The sequence below is a fragment of the Astatotilapia calliptera genome, chromosome 18 (assembly GCF_964374335.1).
Source record: "Astatotilapia calliptera chromosome 18, fAstCal68.1, whole genome shotgun sequence".
Taxonomy (NCBI): domain Eukaryota; kingdom Metazoa; phylum Chordata; class Actinopteri; order Cichliformes; family Cichlidae; genus Astatotilapia; species Astatotilapia calliptera.
The window spans coordinates 34973790-34996027 of record NC_137439.1 but is presented as its reverse complement, the minus strand read 5'-3'; the positions used below and the strand labels follow the sequence as shown (position 1 = coordinate 34996027).

At 41.8% G+C, this 22238-nt stretch overlaps 1 protein-coding gene and 1 long non-coding RNA gene across 2 annotated transcripts in view; one reads left to right on the top strand and one right to left on the bottom strand.

The window, feature by feature from the left end:
- xkr4 (XK related 4) overlaps window positions 1-20757 on the bottom strand; it is a 29352-nt gene extending 8595 nt beyond the window's left edge. The window contains exons 1-3 of the mRNA XM_026150363.2: window positions 19594-20757; window positions 4976-5175; window positions 205-559 (exon numbers count right to left, since the gene is read on the bottom strand). Of these exons, the coding sequence (XP_026006148.1) occupies window positions 205-559; window positions 4976-5175; window positions 19594-20288 (1250 nt within the window). The 5' untranslated portion in view covers window positions 20289-20757. The remainder of the gene's footprint in view (window positions 1-204; window positions 560-4975; window positions 5176-19593) is intronic.
- LOC113011042 (uncharacterized) lies at window positions 2790-16256 on the top strand. Its single transcript, XR_003270433.2, has 4 exons — window positions 2790-3146; window positions 4007-4092; window positions 14528-14855; window positions 14964-16256. It is a non-coding gene; the product is annotated as an uncharacterized LOC113011042 (long non-coding RNA).
- Window positions 20758-22238: the final 1481 nt, after the last annotated feature.

Genomic DNA, 22238 nt, shown 5'->3' with positions numbered 1-22238 from the left:
TTGTTTCATGTAAGTCAGAGTTGTCAGTACTAAATGCTAAAGTTGAAACTAGCTCAAGAAACAGGAATGGCTGAATTTCTTTTGCATGGTAGTTTCAACTATTGCACTTACTGCAACCAAGCGCTTATAAATTTAAAAATGACAGAAGAGTTAAAGCATTGTTTAAAAATTGAACCACATCACACTGATGGAGAACGTCTTCACCTTGTCCGTCCTTCCTTGACGTTGAACCAGGAAAAGATGTAGATTATGCCCACCACCATGTCAAACACAATCTCTTCCCACTTGCTGATGCAGAAGTCTGTCTCACAGTGGACAATCCAAAAGGTCATGATGCACCAGTGCAGGACGATGAAGATGCCAAAGTAGAGTTGAAATACAGACGCAAACAGAGCAAAGGTGATAACTCGGGCTGCTATGGTGAAGAAGTGCCAACAGAACTGGATAATCACTGCCAGATAGCTGATGGGCTTCTTGTCATCCCGAGACTCTCGCAGGGCCTTCTGATAGGAGGCCAGGGCCCAGGCCATAGAGACGAGGGAGGCTGCAGCTGTCATTCCTAAAGAGACAGAGAGAAAACAACCGTTTTCACAACCACATAACGGATGGATTACAGAAGCACCACATGATGGATCTGTCTGGCACAGGCCCCCGCTGGAACGAGACAATTCTACTACAATGGCTAAAGCAACGCACAAGTCACCAGAGCTCTTTGTGTTACTCGTGCACGAGGGAGAGAACTGTGACGGGCGCCGTTCCTTCCGCTCGAACCCCAGTCGCTCTCGTCAGCTCCCTCGTAGCACTGCTCTTTATAGAGATGTGACGTCATTTCTGGGGTAAAACCGCAAAGGATTGTAGGTACGAGTGGCAAGTGGTACTAGTGCACGCAGGCTTTCATATGAAAACAGTCACACAGTGATAAAAAGAAACAAAGAATGGCAAGAAGCTGTTGTATTATTAACTGCAATAGTCACATGACAGCCAGGGGAAGCCGACGGGTAAAGAGATCGTTTTTATCGGATTCCATCGTGGAAGAGAAATTGTTCAAGTCATGTTTCCGAAGTACCAAAGAGGCGACGGATGGCCTGGATTGCAGCCATTCGAAGACCAAATATAACGTCCCAGAACCCTGCAGCTCACAGGTTAGTCTGCTCCAAGCATTTCAACATTTTTTGTTGATGTAGGTTACAAATAAATCTTATATTGATTTGAATTGAATTCGTTGCTTTGCTGCTTTGTTCACTGTGGTTTTGTGGACTAATGTTTGTTGTGTTTTGTAGGAAAACCAGCCTACAAAATGCTGGGATGTGATCCAGACTGGGCCCCTCCATCAGCCTGGGTCAGACCGAGTTTAAAGCTGCTAACACAGCCAGATTTGATCGGTGAAGAGAGAGCGCGAGATCAAAACAGCCACGAAACGTCTGCATACATGTGCCCAAGTGTTGTATTGAAGCAATCAAGTGATGAATAACTGTTTCAGTATGTTGTTTTGCATTGTTGATTTGTTTTTCACCGAAGCAGCTAATAAAGCTGATGGATTTTTACAACGTTGCCTCTTTCCTGTAAGACTCTGTAACAGAACGAAACAATAATGCCAGTTATAAATAAAGACAACAAATTGAATGAATTACGAAACACTCGTTTTATTTCTACTAGATCTGAAAATGTTGTGTAACACTACAACCTGAAAGGACAAATACATGGTGTTGGTCTGTAACAGCAGCTGTGAGATGGAATCGTCCAAATCACCAAAGTAAACTGGCCCTGGGCTTGTTGCAGGATCTGAAGTTACTAAACATGTTGAGTGTGTGCGCTCACACTTAGGACCACATAATAATAAATGTGTGCGTGATGAAAGTTGTGCAGCACGCTAACGTGCTTACTCCACTCTGTGCTCGTGTGGGTCTGACCCTTCCACTCCTTTCAGTTTTTCCTCCTACTTTTCTGTCTTCGTACAGAGCTGCCGTGTTTCTGTCGTTTTGTACAGAGCTGTTTTTGGGGGCAAATAAAATGCAAGTAGGGATTAAAACCACAGAATTAATGATTAGCGGTGCTGGAAATACTAGCGCTTGATGCAGTGTTTTGACTTTGCTGCCACTCGTACCCACAATGCAATGCACGAAAGTCATCTGTGGTCTGTCGATCTCTATTGTGGTTATATGAATATGCATAGGTTCATTAACATATGACGTCTTACATAGGCATACATGAGAACAAAGAGTACCTTGTCTGTGTGTCGTGTAGGTATGTGTGTGTGTGCGTGTCAAGATGTGATCCTGTGAATGACTCCCCAAAGCTGGTCCCAGGAGTCCAGCGGTCCACCTAAACAAAAGGCACTTATACTTAAGCAGATACATAGCAGGTGTCCTCCTATACCATAAATCAGTAAGAGAAGGTACGACCTCAAGATGTATGTGTATGCCAGAGCACTCTGGGAGGCTGTGAAGTAGTCAGACTCGAACGTCAAGGAAGGTGGTGGGAAGCCGACTACGCAGACATTTCAGATTTCCAGAGGTGAGCAATTTATTTACAGTGAACTTAATTTAATGTGTAACTTAACAACCCCCCCCAATCAACTCCATTACCTCTCCTCTCCTCTCCTCTCCTCTCCTCTCCTCTCCTCTCCTCTCCTCTCCTCTCCTCTCCTCTCCTCTCCTCTCCTCTCCTCTCCTCTCCTCTCCTCTCCTCTCCTCTCCTCTCCTCTCCTCTCCTCTCCTCTCCTCTCCTCTCCTCTCCTCTCCTCTCCTCTCCTCTCCTCTCCTCTCCTCTCCTCTCTGCTGCAGCTGGTAGAGACTGGCTTTAAATAGGGCCATCAATTTCCCTCCAATTGCCCAGCCAGTACCACTCACTCAAACTGAGGGATCTAAAGCTCTACACAGATGATCTAAAAACACAAAACCTCTACACACTTCTAACATGCACATTTACACAACTAAATGGCAGTGTTAACGAAAGGGAAAACATTCAACAAATCCCTTTAAACCTTAACACAAACAAAAGGAAGCATCTCTATGGAAAAACAAACCCCTCCACTTGGTTTGACCTGCTGATGTCATGTGTGACATCATCAGGACTTTAAAATGAGGAAATGCCAGGCGGGCGTTTCCCCACACCTGACCCTCATGAAGACTGAAAAGACAAACAAAGTAAGTATGAACAAATGACTTAATCTGTAACATAATAAAATATAAAGAAACATGTAACTGAGTATTTGCCTTAATTTGCAGCATGTTTGATTTTCCGGCAACAAAACGCTTCCACAAACAAACCTGGGACAGTGAGTGAAGCAATGTTACTTGACAAATAGCAAATCATAGCAAATACATAGAAACAGAATAATGTGTACAATGTGCAAAAAAAGATAAACACATATGGGACAAATGGAGAGCATTGCAACTGCTCCTCCACTTTGTCATAGAGGCACACAGAGTCTTTGCAGGCTGCTACGGATCAGACCTCTATCATTACGCATTCCATTATAAAACTCTAAGCATATATGAGTAAATTTTTCTAAGCATAAATGACAATCAACAATATAAACCTGACACCACACTTGGAAAGATGAATGCAGCAGGTACAGATACTGCTCCAGGGCATTCTTATTCCACCTTGAATCATTTGCATAATTAGAACCTTTGTTCTCATGATTTGGTGCAATATAAATAAAATATATATAAATAAAATTGAACTGTAACACATCTTGTCATGTTCAACAACATAACAAGATATCCAACGTCTTTGTCTAGAGAAACTCATTGGTTGTTTTTGCAGTAAGCGTTTCATCATGTGCATCTTGTTGTAAAAACCCTGATTTGTAGACTTTCTCCTCCAGAGTTTTCTAGTCATGGGGTAGATGCCGTAAATGTTTTTTTCTTGACCAAGTAAAAGTTCTTTGATTGTTCTTTTTAGCTATTTTTTAGCACACACTTTTCTTTGGGCCTCATATTTCCAGATTCAGTGCAAAGCTACTAAAAAAAAACCTCCTGATCTTTCATCTGCTTCACAGGTTATTGCATAATTAGGAAATGGACATTACATGACCATGACACTGCAGCAAGTCTTGCACATCCAGGATGATGAACTAAGCACCGGGTGAGAGAACTGGATGTTTAACTACAGCCATTTGACTGAAAAGGTTTGAAAGCTAACAGAATCAGAGAATTATTCATTTATATTATTGAGAATTAAAGTTCAGAGTGCAACAAATCAGAAATACTGGTAAAACTCACAAGCAGGTTCCCAGTCAGACTTGGCCATAACACCTTGGATGTGCCTGTGAGGCATCCTTGCCTGATGTCTGAACCACCTCAGCTAGCTTTCTTTGATTTGGAGAAGCTCATTTCTACCAAGAAATGAGGGCTAAATAAATGGCTAAATGAAGCCAACAAAATCAAATAATCTGCAAAAACCACAGTTGTGATCTTAAGTCACCTGAACCACAAACCCTCTGCTCGCTGGCTGCACCTAGAAATTCTGTCTATACACAGAATTACAGACAGAATTCCAATTCACATGTGACTTTGAAGAATCATTTCTATCCATAAGATAGCATGTACACACAAACAAATAGCTCTGCCAGCTTCAGCTACAATCATGGCGATCGTGGCTCAAGGGTTGGGAGTTAGTCTTGTAACTGGAAGGTTGCCGGTTCGAGCCCCAGCTCTGACAGTCTCGGTCGTTGTGTCCTTGGGCAAGACACTTCACCCGTTGCTTACTGGTGGTGGTCAGAGGGCCCGGTGGCGCCAGTGTCCGGCAGCCTCGCCTCTGTCAGTGCGCCCCAGGGTGGCTGTGGCTACAATGTAGCTGCCATCACCAGTGTGTGTGTGTGTGGATGACTGAATGTAGTGTAAAGCACTTTGGGGTCCTTAGGGACTAAGTAAAGCGCTATATAAATACAAGCCATATATAAAAATGTTTGGCATCAGTATGGTCACACAATTGTGCAGCATTGTTTGAATGTGTGTGGGGCTACTACCTTGCACAGCCTGGAGCTTGTGTGTCTGGATGATAATGCACAGCTGAAGCACCAGTTGTGGAGCGCTCTCCAGAAAAGTTGCCAGTAGATGCAGCATGCTCACATCTGCAAACTCATAGACCATCCTCCAGTAGTAACGCCAGCGCTCCGTCTCAGCACCCTGGCGACTCCGAACACCCAGGTAGATGGTGTGGAAATACCTGAGGGGAAAAATACAGTGCTTGAACATCCACCATGCATGCTCAAACATTCAAGCACAGTACATCAACTCTTCTGAAATCCAAACTTTATAACTCACCTTCTCTTGGAAGTACCAAATGGAAGGAAATTTGGACAAATGTATATAATAATGTTATTAATTTCTAACAATAGAAACATTGATAATCTGTAACACAAGGCTGCTGCTAACTGACATATGAAGACAGTTAAAGGTTACTTTTGATAATCTATTCTGGTCCCATAGCATAAAACTTCATGGCAAAAATATTACTGAGACGTCTCATCCAGATCATTCAATGATTTTGTGGGAATCCGAATCAGAAAGGGTTTTAATGCCAAATGTTGAGCAGGTTTACACTTAAATAAACAGAAAAATTAAAAGTGCTAAGCAGATTAATATATACATGTGCGCAGGTGATGATCAGTGCAAAAATGGAACAGATGCACAGAACACAGTATCGGGTCATGTGTTTGTGGTGTATTGTTCATGTGTCCAACAGCAGAGGGAAAGAAACTGTTCCTATCCGGTCGTTCAGTCTGACGTCACTAGCCGTGTCGGGGCCTAAACTCCGCTGCAGGTCCATATATCAAACGATCACTATGGCATTACTGAGAGTTGAAAAACTGTCTAAAGTCTTTCATCTTTAATAAAATGATCAGCGTTCTGCTTAGGGGTGGGTTTTTATAATCGATTCATCGATTAAAATCGATTCTGGCTTGGATAACGTAAAATCGATTCATTAAAATCCTGAATCGATTTTTTAATATAAATTTATTTTGTCCGAAATGCCAGAATCTCTGGTGACATCTCACAAAATTTCAAGAACCACCAAACAGTAAATGAGAGCAGGTACAGGGATTCTGCACATAGACTTAAACACACAGCGCGACCCGCGGATCAGAATCAGTTAGATGTCGCCTTTCTCACAGTCGGGGCTGAAAGCCGACAGCTCGCTGATCCGGGTCGGCGCTTTGTGTTCACGCCCTTTATGCGCTGATTCTAAAGCTGTTAGTTTGATCTCTCTCCAAACAATATTGACCGAACCAGCAGCAGAAGAAGATCCAAACGCTTCACATAAACATCGTCATGAATTCACTCTTTTACTGTTTTGCTTCCATTGCGATGCGCAGCTCTCTCTCTCTCCCTCTCTCCCTCCCCCTCTCTCCCCCCTCTCTCTCGAACAGTTTCGCTTTCTTCATTATTCGCTTGCTTGTTACACAAGTCTACTGTTGTTTACAGCGCTGTCGGCCGCTGTTTTTTTCCCTTTTACATTCTTCCGAAAAGAAAACCTCATTTCTGCTGTTCAATACTGAACAAATTTAAACTTTTTAATATTATTCAAAATGCAAAATGCTTAGCGTGTCTAATAAAACCGCTGTAACGTCAGAGGTAATGTTCATTAATTAATGGTTTTCTTTCGTTTTTGATGTACTGCAGAATATTTTTATAAAATCCCAGGCCAGGAAAACCTTCATGTTTTTCTGTGTTTTATCTTCAGCTACTTTGACACAAAGGCATCTGCTGTGATGCTCACACCTTGGATAAAGTCTTGCGAGTGTCAGCTTCCTTTTTATAGATACAAAAATATGTAAATGTTCTGATCTGAATTATACTTCTGACTGTCAAAATTTCCCAGATTTAAATCGAATCGAATCGAATTAAATCGAATCGTGGATCGAATCGATTTGTGACCTTGTGAATCGGAATTGAATCGATTCTAGAAATCAGTGACGATACCCAGCCCTAGTTCTGCTCTACCAGGTGTAACAATTGAGTTTAACATCCAGGCATCCATGAAAACGGAAGTTATGACATTTAGCAGGAAGTTAGCTCGCTAGCTTCCATCTAAATACAATATAGCATGTCCTGACTGCAGGGTTTTGGAAACAAATTCAAACATACAGCTCTGTTATCACTTCCAACATAAATGAAGACAGAAAACTAAACAGCAGTGACGTTTGTAGGGTTACTGAAGTTGGGCTAGCTGGTATATAATGATGTGCTACGTGACCGCTAGCGACACAGCTATGTTAGCATAATATAAACAAGCTAACTTTTTTTCCACTCGATAAAAGTTAACGTGAGTGTTCTCGGTGGTCAGGAACAAATGTAATCGCATGGCAGGATGCTGTAAAAGGACCAAACTTCAGCCAGGAGAACAACTGAGATAATCCATCCACAATACGAGGTTAGTCATTCATATACTGCTGCATGGGCTGTTTTAGGAGCTTTTTGAGATTAAATAGAAGAAAATACATAACATTAAACATGTTAACAACACAAAAGCCATATTAAACGCAGACTACTTTAGGCCCGGAAGTAGGATTCGTCACGTCATCACTTAACGACCGGATAGAAACCTCCTGCCTGAGGGGAGCAGGTCAAACAGACTGTCCAGGATGAGAAGGGTCAGCTGTCATCCCAGCTGCACACCCCAGTGTCCTGGAGGTATACAGGTCCTGCAGAGATGGGAGTCTGCAGACAATCACCTTCTCAGCAGAGCGCACAAAACACTTTTCACAGTGTTTTTGCTTTATTTTGTTGTACTAACAGAATCTCCCAGTTTAGACTTTTCACTTGGCCTTTAATGTTTCCTGGATGCTTGCTCTGATGTGCATCACCTGTTCCTTCATGACCCTTAACAGCTTTTTAAGCACATCTCTCTCACCACACACACACACACACACACACACACACACACACACACACACACACACACACACACACACACACACACAGTGTATATACTGTATTGTGCTTTTCTTCTCTAACAGCACTAAAAATAATTTTACTACTATTGTTCAAACACCCAAGCACCTTCTGTTTTTATCCTTTAGCACCATGTTTTCATACAAATTGCCCTCAATGAAGCAGCTTGGGATTCGGTATCTTACACAAGAATACCTCAACACACAGACTCACACAGCCAGGCACTGAATCAATAGACAACCCACGCTATTTAATTCAATATATTTATAAAGCGCCAAATCACAACAACAGTCACCTCAGGGCGCTTTATATTGTAATTGTATTGACATGCATAGAAAACCCCAACAAGCACTTTGGCGACAGTGGGAAGGAAAAACTCCCTTTTAACAGGAAGAAACCTCCGGGAGAACCAGGCTCAGGGAGGGGCGGCCATCTGCTGTGATTGGGGGAGGTAGACAGGATAAAGACATGCTGCTCTCCCTCCCATTCTACTTTTAAATACTCTAGGAACAACAAGTAGGCCTGCAGAGCGAGAGCAAAGTGCTCTAATAGGGTGATATGGTACTACAAGGTCATTAAGATAAGATGGGGCCTGATTATTTAAGACCTTGTATGTGAGGAGCAGGATTTTAATTCTGGATTTAACAGGAAGCCAAAACAGGAGAAATCTGCTCTCTTTCTAGTCCCTGTCAGGACTCTTGCTGCAGCATTTTGGATTAGCTGAAGGCTTTTCAGGGAGTTTTTAGGACATCCTGATAATAATGAATTACAGTAGTTCAGCATTGCTTTTTTTTCCTTTTTTTTAAGTAAAGCAACAAACTATTTCTCCAGGCTAAATGATGATCTTCTAAATTTGTGACACGCCATTTCCTCTCCAGCTTACAGATTATCTGCTTTAGGCTACGTGTTTGAGAAGTACAGTGGTTCCTCGCTATAATGTGGTTCACCTTTCGCGGCCTCGCTGTTTCGCAGATTATTTTGGTTGTGCAATTGTGCATGTTTTTTTCTTTTTTCTTTTTTACAGCGCATTGTGCTCTGCATCCTGATTGGCTGTAGGTAGACCATTGCCAATTATTCTCGTGCCGTGTCTCCTGTACAGTACAGAATGCATTCAGCTTGTCAAATTCACATAAATCTTCGATCGTTAGCAGTGTGACTCTGAAGTGCTTTATGTTTGTAAGTTTTCTCCACAACAAACACAACAACGTCGGCGAAATGTCGTCACCTGCTGGTGCCTTTGGTTTCATTCTATAATACTGGACTTACTTTTCTACAAAGGTCTTTGAGAGTGTTTAAACAAGATAGAAAAGTGTGAAAGCGTTCATGCCTGTCTGAGAAAAGTGTATAAAGTTTTATAGTGAGGGCTTTTACAGCCTTAAAACATCAGAAATAACTGTAAAAAATAAAGTTGGCTACTTTGCAGATTTCAGCTATCGCGATGTTTATGGCAGGATGTAACTCCTGCCATAAACAAGGGACCACTGTATACCACGGAGTCAAATACTTGGTTTCTTGATTTGAGGCCTTAGTTTTCACAGGAGCTACAGTATCCAGAGTCGTACGTAGTGAGGAGGTGAAATTATTAACAAGATAATCGACCTCTGTTGGGGTAGCGTTCAGATAGCTGCTCTGCTCTGTGTTGGTACAGGGCATTGGAGATGATAACAGTGGGTGGATTATATTCTTAAACTTAGTTACAGTGCTTTCAGAAAGACATCTACTGTGATAAAGTCTACTCTCCACCGCTGTGTAATCAATTATTGTAAATGTAAATGTTATCAGGAAATGATCAGACAGGAGAGGGTTTTCAGGAAACACTGTTAAATGTTCAGTTTCTATGCCATATGTTAAAACAAGATCTAGAGTGTGATTAAAGTGGTGGGTGGGTTCTTTTACATTTTGAGAGAAACCAATTGAGTCTAATAACAGACTAAATGCCATGTTGAGGCTGTCATTTTCAGCATCTACATGGATGTTAAAATCACCCACAATAATTATTTTATCTGAGCTGAGCACTAAATTAGATATAAAGTCTGAGAAATCAGACAGAAACTCTGTGTAAGGCCCAGGTGGACGATAGATGATAACAAGTAAGAGTTTCTGAGTTTCACAGCTGGGGTGGACGAGGCTAAGCATCAGGCTTTCAAATGAATTAAAAGTCTGTCTTGGTCTTTGGTTGATTAATAGGCTGGTTGGAAGACTGCTGAAGATTTGGTGCAGATGTGGATACTGTATTGTTCTTTCTTTGTAAATGGCCTGTATTTGTATAGCGCTTTACTCAGTCCCTAAGGACCCCAAAGCACTTTACACTACATTCAGTCATTCACACGTTCACACACTGGTGATGGCAGCTACACTGTAGCCATAGCTGCCCTGACTTAAATATAAACACTGATTGTATTTATATTTAAGTTGTTTTTTACTGACCGGACACAGCCCGAGTCTCATGCTGATCAGTGCTGGTTGGGTCCCAACAACAGACTAGAAACAGGCTGACCAGGGTAAATGAGATGTGTCATCTTTTATAGGTTATTAGTGTATATATGTTGATGATACCTGATACTCACCACAGGAGGGAGGAAAGTTTTTCTACAGCACAAGAAACCTCTGACAGAACAAACCACAACCTGGATCTACCCACGTGTTCACCAGGGAAAGAAAAGTACGGTCGCAGGACACCAAACATGTCAAACAGTAAATGTGGCTGTAGCCGCAGATATGAAATTCTGAATTAGAATTTGATAAATTCTTGATATAAAGCATTATAACACATCCAATTTAACTTTACAAAAAAAGAGAGTGAAAATCTATTGTGTTGGGTTGCAGCATGGACAGAAGCACGCACACTGCAGCTCAACCTTTCCTGTCTTTACCTGAAGCAAACACTCTTTTGAAGAAATGCATCATTACTACTTTTCAGCTTGCCTCCAGCCTACATTTTATTCTCTCTCTGTCTGTGAAGCATTCATTTCCATTGTCTCTTTCCCATTACCACTACCACCAAAACACACAGTCATTTAGCAGCATGCTAATGGACTGTGAAATTAAGTTGCAGTAAAGAATTTTAGAATTGAATCTGAGCTGATAGCATTTAAGCTGCAGTCTATTCATGGTCAGATGGACCAGACACATGGTGAAGCTGTGGCTCCAGAGGAGACTGAACGGTTGTGTACTAGTGACCTTTTCACTTCTTTGGTCCTAAATGATGAACCTTTATCTAAAGTTCAGGATTGGGACCACACCCCAAACATATTCTCTCTGTCTGTGTCTGTTGTGTTCTCATATCTGTGTTTTATACATTGCCACATTATGTGGCACTCACAGTACATTTCCAACCAGACTTTTTAAAGTCTTATAGTCTATCTGCTTTTCTTTAATCATCTTATCATGGACCTCCTTCTCTCAGCCTATCAATTATAAATATTTCCAGCCCAGATCCTGCAGATCCTCTCCAAACCATTCCACTGAGCTTTAGCAGGTTTCCACAGAGATGCCACCAAATACTGCTGGGAAAGTAAGCTAACAAAATGACACTGCAGTTCATAACCTGCTCAGTAACCTCAGCTAGCAAAACTTTCTCTCTGCTCCAGTCAAAACCTCTGATTCATTTTGATTTGATTTGATTTACCTTTATTAGTCCCACAAGGGGAAATTTCATAAGGCTGCCGACCTATTGCACGCAATGGCGGGGCCATCTTACCCTCCGACCATACATACATTACACAAACATCACATGGGGAAGACAGGTCAGAGAGGTATAACAATGGAAAATGCACCACATGAGGAAAGATAAGGAGAAAAAAATAACTCCCCTCAGACTGAGCTCCAACAGGGAGATCAGTTTGAGAACAGAAAAAACACCTCTGCACATGAAAAACTCTTAATACACCAAAGAAACACATGACAAGCAACAGGGGGGGTAAAGGGTGAGAGACAGCCAGTATAGACAGCACATCCGGGCCTGCGTGCGCTGGTTCCTTGATCCCCGTCAGCATCGGAAGGGAATAAGCGTCGAAGGCGTTTGGAAAGGGAGGGGGGAGGAGTGTACAGGAACATCTGTGCCGAGTATAACCTGGAAGTCCAGAGGTCAAAATGGGAGTTATGACAGCCAATTTTATCGTTTTTTCCTTTTCAAGCGTAATCCGACTTCACCTGGCTGCAACACTGATGTTGTTCACTGACAAATCAAGCTGATAAGAGATCTGGAGCTGATTCCAAATGCTGAACACAACCAAGGTGTCCATCACTTTCATCATAGTGAAAAGGTACCAAATTCCAAATATACCAACTATGGAAAATGTTGACGCAAATGAATGAGAAACCCAACTAAATCAATCAGAAAGACAGAATAAACTTTATTCGAAGCCAAACAATCAATCAGTGATCATACTCCTAAAAAGCAGGAATGCACTGGTAAACTCAACAACAAAAGGTAGGAACAGTGCAGGAATTTCTTGCTTGTTAAGAGAAATGCCTTGCTAACACTGAGCCAGTTAAGAATACTCTTAAACAGGCAGGTGTATGAGTCTATAACTAAGATGTAAAGACAGTGCAAATCCACAATGACACAAAGTACGCTACAAAGCAACCCAAGAGTTTCTGAAGAGAAAGACATTTTTCAGTCACCACTTTTTCACAGCTAATTCAACACTTTGGCTAAAAACTCGAATTAAAACCTGAATTTTAATCATATTTTCATTACTTGATTAAAAACACACTATGTTAGAGTACAGAGGCAAAATCCAAAGATTGTGTCATGGTCCAAAAAACGACTAAATCAAACATTGAAACACTCGATGTCACATTGTTAGATGGGTAACTCGCAGCCCATCACAGGACGTCATCACTTTTTAGCACCACCTTACTCTCTGCCTATTGGCCCTTACAAAGGTGCAACGTTTCGAACCACCAGCCACGATGCAGTGAATGTGTCCACTATTTTGTATTTGTATTGTAGGAGAAAAAGCAGATGTTCTCTGCAGTTATGCATGTTTCTGTCCACAGGGGGCACCATCACTAAAAACATATTTCTTGTTGCATAACAGGGTGAAGAAGGTGTAACATTAAATTGATTTGAATCATTCTGTATTTGCAATAGTATCCATTTGAAAATGTATGTCAATGTGCAAAGCTTTACAGTTTCAAATGATTTTTAAAAGGTTGCTATATCCAGTGTCGGCAATGACTGCATGAATAAACATCTATTTATTTATGCCCTCAGAAAGTAAACAAATCAGCAAATAACACAAGAATAACCCTAACAGCTATTTCAACCCCTGGAGTCATATAGTTGTAATAGAGAAGTGTCATCCTGCAGTATAACAAATATATATATATATCTGGTGTTATGTACTTTAGGTAGTTTATGGATAAACTGCTGTCAAAGATTTCATATAACTGCGATCTTATTTTCATGAAAGCATAGAACTGGGGCCAGCAGTTTATTTTACAGCCTGGCTCACTGTCCATGTGCAGACTGTAGCTTTGCTGTTACAAACAGTCGACTCTGTAACCACACGAGCAGTCCCCCTCCTGCAGGAGGAGGAGCATGAATAATGTAAGCAGTCGATAAATAAGCCTTTGAATGTGAAACCCACAACAGACACACGGTTTCACAGAAGCTAACCTAAACTTAACCTGATTAAGCTTTAAGCCAAGTCAATGACGGTTCATGGTATGATGAACCGTGGACAGTTTTGTAGGTTGAAAACATCGATACAGTATTTTAACAAAAATAACATCATTAAGATTAGCCAAGAAGTCAAACAATGGTAAAGCAAATATGAAGCGTCCGTCATTGAAACGGTTTATGCAGGAAGGCGTCTTTGGGATGTTTAGAGTTTAGAATTTAGTTTGTATCTTTCATTGTTTGTACATGCTGCCTTAATTTAGATACGCTGGTATCAGGTCAGTTTGTTTTTCAAAGTGCTCTTGAATTAAACAAAGAAATTGTGTTCACTGCTGCGTATTTAAATTTACAATAACAGATTACACAGCAGTGGGGAACACATCACTGTGGCTGGTGTCTTTCTAAAAGTCAATTCCTCCACTGTTATCTTGATGCCATGTGCCAGCACAGTGCAGACCTAAACTCTCCTCCCACTGAGGATGATTATCTTGTTAATAGTCTTAGATCCTCACTGCATGTAGGTCTGGATACTGTGGCTCATCTCATCTCACTAATGTAGAAAATCTTTTAGCCTAGAAAAACTGTTGCATTTTAAAAAGGCCCTCTGTAAAGCCAGAACATCTTACTATTCATCACTGATTGAAGACAATAAGAACAACCCCAGGGTGTAGCCAGGCTGACACTCAGAGCTCTGTTGAGCCAACCATCCCTTTAACCCAAACTAGTAATGACTTCATAAAATTCTTCAGAAGTAAAATTTCAAACACTAGAGAAAATGATCCATAATCATCCCACAGATGAAACATTGCATCCCGCTATTATTTATTAATTATTTCTTGTTATTGAGTTATATTCTTTCTCTCCTGTTGATATTTCTGGGTTAACTTCAGTAATCTCTTCCTCCTGTCTATTAGAGCAGGTCAGAGAAGGCCTACCTTTAGTCAAAGACTCATTCTTTCAATATCCGTTTTAAGAAACCTGACCTGTCTGACAGTTTTGCCAAGAGGATCTACCCCAGAGGAGCAGAGGGAGGCCCCAGATGGAGTGCCCACAGCCAAAAGGCAGGAGCACCAGAGAACCAGGAGCAGGAGGCAGCAGACTCCAGCCGAAGTCGGCCTCCCAGCACGAGCTGAGAACAGGGCCACAGGACCCTAGGTGCCCAAGCAATGCCTGACACCTGGCGGGAACCCCAGCATGCAACAAAGAGGTCAAACCACTTCAGACCACAGGCCTGAGGGCCAGCAAGTACCCACATCCAACAACCAGTGGAGATGGAAACCTCCCCACACTCAAGAAGAGTGTCCCACAGGGACCAAGGCCTAGTGAGCCACACACACACACACACACACAACAAAAAGATTGTTGACTTATGTACCTGTGCATTTTCAAATGTCTGTGTTTCAGGTGCTGCATGTTTGTTTTCCTTACAGGTGCCGTAGTTGAAGAGACATTGTGCATTTCTACTTCTACTCTATCCTTTTACTGCCTGTCCTGCCTTAGACATGGTCATACTGTGTACTACGTATAATGACTGAAATAACACAGATAGAAATGACAAAATAATCAGATAAGCCCTGAACAAGAGGAGCCTGTAGAGAATCTAAGGAGCTGTTCTTGGCAAAACAAAATGTGTTTGGCACAACAGTGGATCCAGATCATTCCACCCCCAATCAAAGGACTTCCTCTCTACACAGACTACACAAACAACCATCACTACTCTGTAAGAGTGAATTTACGTGCAATCACCTACACTGTAAATATATAACAATATTGTTTTATATGTATACATTTGATATTGAAGCTGTTCAGATGTTTATGGTGCCACAGAACTGTGCACCTTACCCCCGTTTTTTCCACAGTTGCTCTGAATTTCATTGTACGTGTGTAGTGACAATAAAAAGCATTCAGATCTATAATTCTGATTGCAAAAGCTGTCATATAGGACAGGATTAAAAAGCAAACAAACAAACAAAAAGAAAGAGCGTGAGACGCCCATGACACTTTTAGTCATTTTGAAGGTATTAAAGCATATTTGTGACCACAAGCTTTGATCTGTAGATATTTCTAAGTTCAGCTGATCGGGATTAAATCTTTCCTGCATAAAAGATTTAAAATGTCGATATTCAAGAAACCTGTTGTTGCCGATTCCATATTTTAAAATGTGTTCCTGATAAAGTTGAATAACATGTTCTAGATTTCTTTTATCCACTCCTGATGCCATGACAGAATGTTTTTTGATTCATTTTACTCATAAATATTTGGATTGTTCCAAATGGGTTTACAGGAGACAACTGAAGACAGAACAGAGGGTTTATGTTAAGCCATAAATCAATTATGATGCTTGATACTGTTCTGTTCTATTCTAGGCCCAGCCATGGGATGTATAAGCAGCTTGAGTTAATCTTTCTGAAACATAAAAACTTGGTAGCTCTCGACCACCACTGTGTTTAGACTTTTCAAACTTATTTGTGATGGTTTATTTTTCCATTAATATTTTCGGATCTTTGAGTCTAGTAACTTAAAGCAGGCAGTGGAGGGTTTGTACGGGATCAGTGAGAGACGGTATTTTATTTTCATTTTAATTGTGGTAACTTTTCATATGCTTCAATTTTAAATACGATGAACCTGTCTCTATGAATGGGATACGTATTACAAGCCTTTAAGGTGGCAGTAATTAAACAATTACTTAAAAAGTGACCACTTCACCCAGCTTTTACTGATTTAACCGATCGTCTGCAGAGGAATGGTCTATTTAAAGAATTTCAGTTAAGTTTCATCGTGGAATTGAAACTGCTTTAGTGACGGTTCCTCGAGTAGACTCAGCTCTGTCCTGCTGGACCTCAGTGCAGCATTCAAAACTGCAGATAAAAGCATGCCAAAGATTTTAAATGTGCTGCAATGGTCTGAATTTCATCTAAATGGACTGATTCTTCTACTTCATCTGAGCACTCGAAGCGCTTTACACAACCAGCCCTTCAGTTTTTTTGCCCTGTAAGTTCTTTCAGGCATATTTGTTATGCAGACTGGATGAGATGGGGAATCACCAACCTTCCAATTAGTAGGTGACCTGCTCTACCACCTGAGCTGCGGCTGGTTGTAGCTCAGGTGGTAGAGCTTTAAACTCCACATAATAAATTCAAATGTTTTCACGTAAACAGCGAGTCTTCTTCACACATACAGCTTTATTATGGCATTCCACAGAGTTCTATGCTAATACCAGTTTTATCTACAATATATATGCTTCCCTTTGGCAGTGTTAATTAAAAGGCATAGCATAGCATTTAATTCCTTTGCAAATAATATCGATCTTATCGATCCGTGAAGTCAGATATGTCATGGTCCTGGGTGTTTCACAGGACAACACAATTAGTTAAACTTAAGACATAAAGACCTGGATGACCTCTGATTTCCTGCTTCTAAATTCAGATAAAACTCAGGTTATTGTACTCGGTGTCTAACTAGATACTCTGTCATTCAATGCACACGTTAAACAAATATGCAGGACTGCTTTCTGGCATTTATTCAAGCTCACTAAAATTAGAAACGTGTCCTCTCACAGTGAAGCTGAAAAATTCATTTACGCATTTATTACTTCTAGGCTAGACTATTGAAATTCATTATTAAATAAAAACTCCCCGAAAGCCTTCGACCGATTCAAAATGCTGCAGTAAGAACCAACAGGGATTATAAAGACAGAGCATATATCTCTTATATTGGCTCCCTGTTAAATCCAGAATTATCTCTGCATTTAAAGGTCTTGAAGAATCAGGCTCTATCTTACCTTAAGGACCTCAGTGTGCACTATTTATAAAGTTATTGGATGGTGAATAACACCTTAGGTCCTCCCATCTAAAGTTACCATTGTGTTTATAATGACAGGCTAATATACTCTCTACATAAGGATTCATATAAGTCACAGTAATTCTCTTGGAATTTGTTCTTTTCCAACAGATGTTGAAAATGATAAAGTCCCACAAACTGTTTGTATATCAAACAACACAAAGTCCAAACCCCGTCTGAGATTTGGCTTTACAGCCCTGTGTCTGTCCTTCCACATTATACGTTGTAATGGTAATCGCCTTCAAAGAAACCGGACTGCATGATTTTTTTCAAATAAAAGAGTCAGACATTTTCAAAAGGAACTTTATGTTCATTTTAACCAGAAAGTTTGGGTAAAGGCTTGCAAAACACATTGTGGAAAAAAAACAAAACAATGAGAACTGATATCCAAAAATGTGTCCAAAATACAACCTTTCCTTTGTGGTTACTTTTCCAATACAAAACAGATGCATTAGCCTACCTGTGCATCAAAGGTCTGTAAATAAGGGCTCCGCCCTGCTCTGCACAAACACAGAGAAAGCAATCTCACCATGGAACAGGGCCTTTTCTGACAAGGCCAGTATAATACTTCACGATTTTAAAGAAAGAAATCTTTCTTCCTTTGTCGTTGGAGAGATTTGTTATTTAGGTTACTTAGAATCCACTGTGAATAAACAAACACCAAACAACCTCGACAAATGATTTGTCCAGATTTTAAAGTGTTACTCTGACTGGTTTCAGGAAGAAGGCAGAGCCTCACAAACCGACAAATATTCAATTCAATTTTATTTATACAGCAGCAAATCACAACAGCAGTCGCCTCAAGGCGCTTTATATTGTAAGGTAGACCCTACAATAATACTGATTCAATGCAGAGAGGTCTGTTAACATATAGTGAGTGAGAAAGGTGACTGGAAAGGAAAAACTCAATGCATCATGGGATTCCCCCAGCAGCCTATGCCTATTGCAGCATAGTTATGCTGCAAACTATATACTTATACACATACTTCACTCTGAGCTGAAAATGCATAAACCAATTCACAAGTTGCAGATTTTGTAAATCTGCATCGTTTGAATCTCTCTGCTGTTCGAGGAATAAAGGAGGAAAAATGTTAATGTTAACGGAAATAAAGTTTGTCAGAGGTGATTAAAGTGCCACAACACCTTCTTCCTTCAGGTCTATAGGTGCAAACCTTAGAACGTGTACAACAGATTCAGTTTAGTTCAAACTGTGAACGTATATTACAATGGTCTACTACTAATGAATGAAACTTTTCTTTCAGCCTTTTGCCTTTAGTAGATAGTGTAGTAGTGGAGAGTGGACGATGAAATGGGAGAAAGACACACAGCAAAGGACTTAAGCTTGGACTCAAACCTGCTGACCCTGTGAGCTGTTGCCCATGACCTACGCTTTTAACACGTGTCCCACATCTTCACAGGATTACCTGCAAAAGATGGGTTTATGCAATTGTAAGAATGTTAATTTGTTCAAGGTATCATTTACTCTTATTTGGATTTAGCTGTTCTTCAAGCTTCTGATTTCCACTCTGCTTCGACAGTAGTAGTTCTTCTACTACCACATTTCAAAATCTTCCTTCCATGCGTTTATCTTATTGTGAACTCTCTTATGGACAGGAGCAGTTGATTGCAGACTTTCTTTGCAATCAAAGTTTTTCTTATTTCTGTTTTATTTACTTTTTTATTTAGTTAGTATTGATTATTTCTTGTTTAAAATATGTAAAATGTTGCCAGCATCAACAGTCCGTTTTCCTTGGCTTCTCTATGCTCCAACCTTCTCTTCACCTTTCTCTTCTATGACTGATTGTTGTATATGGAAACCCCTCCCTCCATGTCCTGGTTTTGCGGGAGGTTTCGTCCTATGAAACGAGAGTTCTTCCTCCCTACCGTTGCCCAAAGCTTGCTCATAGGGACTTGTGTGATTGATGGTGCTTTCTCGCTAATATTGTGGCGTCTGGTCGTTATATATCTACATTTGTTTTAAAGGACAACAGAAAGGAGCCACAACATTTGTACCACAAAGGCACCACTACCTTTGTGACTGGGAGGCCTGGGCTAGTTTCCCGTGTTTTTAACACAGGGTGGAGAGGTAAACACAGGAACATGTGTGTGTGTGTGGGGGGGGCTAAAGATGGCAGCCGGTCCTAAAAGCAGCCCTCTGCTCTGTCATTTAAATATTTTAAACACATACATTTGCACGCCAGCCCAAGGCCTCCATCCTACCTCCATATCTGGCCCAGCTGCATGATGTGAATGACGGACTGGCCGAACCACACACAGAAGGAGTAGTAGGCCGAGCGTTTCCTATTCCTGTTTCCCAGCGCTGTGCTCGCCGTGCTGTTAGTGGTGGTGTTCTTGCTGGCGGTCGACGCCTGCCTCTGCGGCGTGGCCGGGTGGTGTTGAGCAGTAACATCACCGTGTGAGGCCGAGCCGCTAAGCAATTTATTCCCATCCATGAGGGAGCAATCGGTGACAGAATCGGCACCGTCCTCGGTGCTGAAGTCGTGGACGAACCATCTGAAGCTAAAGAGCTGGACCGAGAAGGAACCCAACACAACGAAAAAGAGCGTCGGGCCGAACCACCAATAGTCGTGGCGGAGGTAGTAGTCGACCGACAGCCACACGTCGGTGCCCACATCGGCCAAATAAACGGCCACGGCGGCTACGATCCACAAGCAGTCCCACACCGTATATTTCTGCTGCCCTTTCCCCAGACGAAGGCACGTCGAGTTTGAGCCTCCCCCACCGCAGCACCGCGACTCCCCGTTGGCAAAATCCCCGTCCCCGGTGCCCGCAGAGTCCAGCTGGCCGCCCGGGTGGAGTCCCTGCACCGAGCCAGAGTGCTCCGAGTTTTGCAGAGGGGTGAAGGCCACGTCGCTCTTCTTCATCTTCAGGACCCCGTCCGATTTAGCAGCCATTATCAGTATCTTGATGTATTAGCTAGTCTATTTCCCCCGGTTGCTCCCCGCCTTAGCTCCTCTGCTCCTGCCTCTCTCCGTCGACACCCTTGTGCGTGTGTCTCCTACTCCTCCTCCTCCTTTCTGGGCAGGACTAGCTCGTCCACACTGTCGTCTGGTCATAATACAGAATGAAGACAAAAGTGAAGAGCGATCGAAGCCCCGTGCTTGGTCCGGTATTTTCGTCCATATCAGATTTGGACTGGCCCTATGCTTCGAGGATCATTCGCTCACATACAGCGCACACGAGGACGTTTCCGCTTTGTGTCCTTCTAAACGGCTTCCGTTTCCAGCGCTTGTAAGTCACCGGAGCTGAGGCTGATGTTTGGGATGGAGATGGAAGCAGGAGCTAAGCGACAGGAGGACGGCTGCAGCCATCTGCTTGGCACAGACTAAAAACTATGACATCATCTCCCCCAACCCCCTCGACTCTCCCTCTCTTTGCTGTTTTCCGTCTCTCGGCAGTTTCCTTATCATTTGAGCGCTGTTACAATACAAAGACTCTCCTAAATCAGCCATGAAGAGCAAACATGTCCCTCTCAGTGTAACTAAAAGCATGTAGCTGATATGTGAACCAGGATAGAAACATCCGGAGGCCTGAACACGGTTTCAGCACCATGGACAGATCCAGCTGTTAACTCAGCAGCATCTGCAGGACGTTGCGGTCCATGCTCTTACGGGAGGTTTGCCTCCCACTCAAACCTTCCACATACTGTGGCAACAAAGTGAGAAGAACACAAGGACATTAACTACTCTGAGAAATATGGACAGGGCAAAGCAAATGTTTTCGTTTACATGGAGAGTTCTCACTGACCTACTAAGGAGAAAGCACTGTAAGGGCAACATTTCATCTTTTAATCTCTTGCTCCTTACCAGTTGTTAAAAAGGTAGCCTAAAAAAAAAAATGCATATAAGGAAGACTTAAAGTACACTTTGACTAATGAGCCAGTGTCACATAAAAGGCACTTGATTTTCATATACAACATTCAAAGTCTGGTGTGGTAATTCCTATGAAACACCACAATTAAAAATACAATAAATATGTGTCAGTGCTCAATCTAAAAAGAAATATCCCATGGTCACTGAGTGGAGGTGCTTGTGGGTCATGGAGTCACTGCTGAGTGATATTTTACAATGAAACATCAAACATCATGTTTATCTTACTCAAATCTTCTACTTTCTTTTTTTTAAAGCTAACCATGCTTACATTGAACAGAGTATGCACTTAGCCCTTGTAGACAGTCATAGCTACACTGTGTATAGTGCAGGTGTAGTGCTGCTGACCTCAGCTGAGGATGTTGTCGGGCAGTGGAAGGAATACTTTGAGGACCTGCTTAATCCCACTGACACATCTTCTGAAGCAGGACGAGGGGATAAGGGGGCGGCTCATTCGTCACTGGGGGTGTTGTCACTGAGGCAGTTAAACCAGGCTGTTGCTGGTTGACATTCCTCTACAATGTAGCATGGATATCTAGGGTGGTACCTCTGGATTTGCAGACTGGGGATGTGGTTCTCATCTTCAAGAAGGAGGACTGAAGGGTGTGCTCCAACTATAGGGGAATCACATTCCTCAGCCTCTCCAGGAAAGTCTATAGCAGGGTACAGGAGGGTGAGTCTGTCTGTTGGTCAAACCTAGGATTCAGGAGAAACAATGTGGTATTTGTCCTGGTTGTGAAACACAGGACCAGCTCTTTATCCACTCTAAGATATTTGGGAGTTTGCCCAACCAGTCTACATGTCAGAGAATTCTACTGGAAGTACTTCAGCAGTATGGGGTGTTCAGCCTGTTGCTACAAGCCATTGCATTTTTATTCAGCTGTTGCAAGAGCTTGGTTCACATTGTCAGCAATAAGTTTCGCTCCATCAGGGCTGCCCTTTGTCACTATTGCAGTTCATTTTTATTGAAGAGAA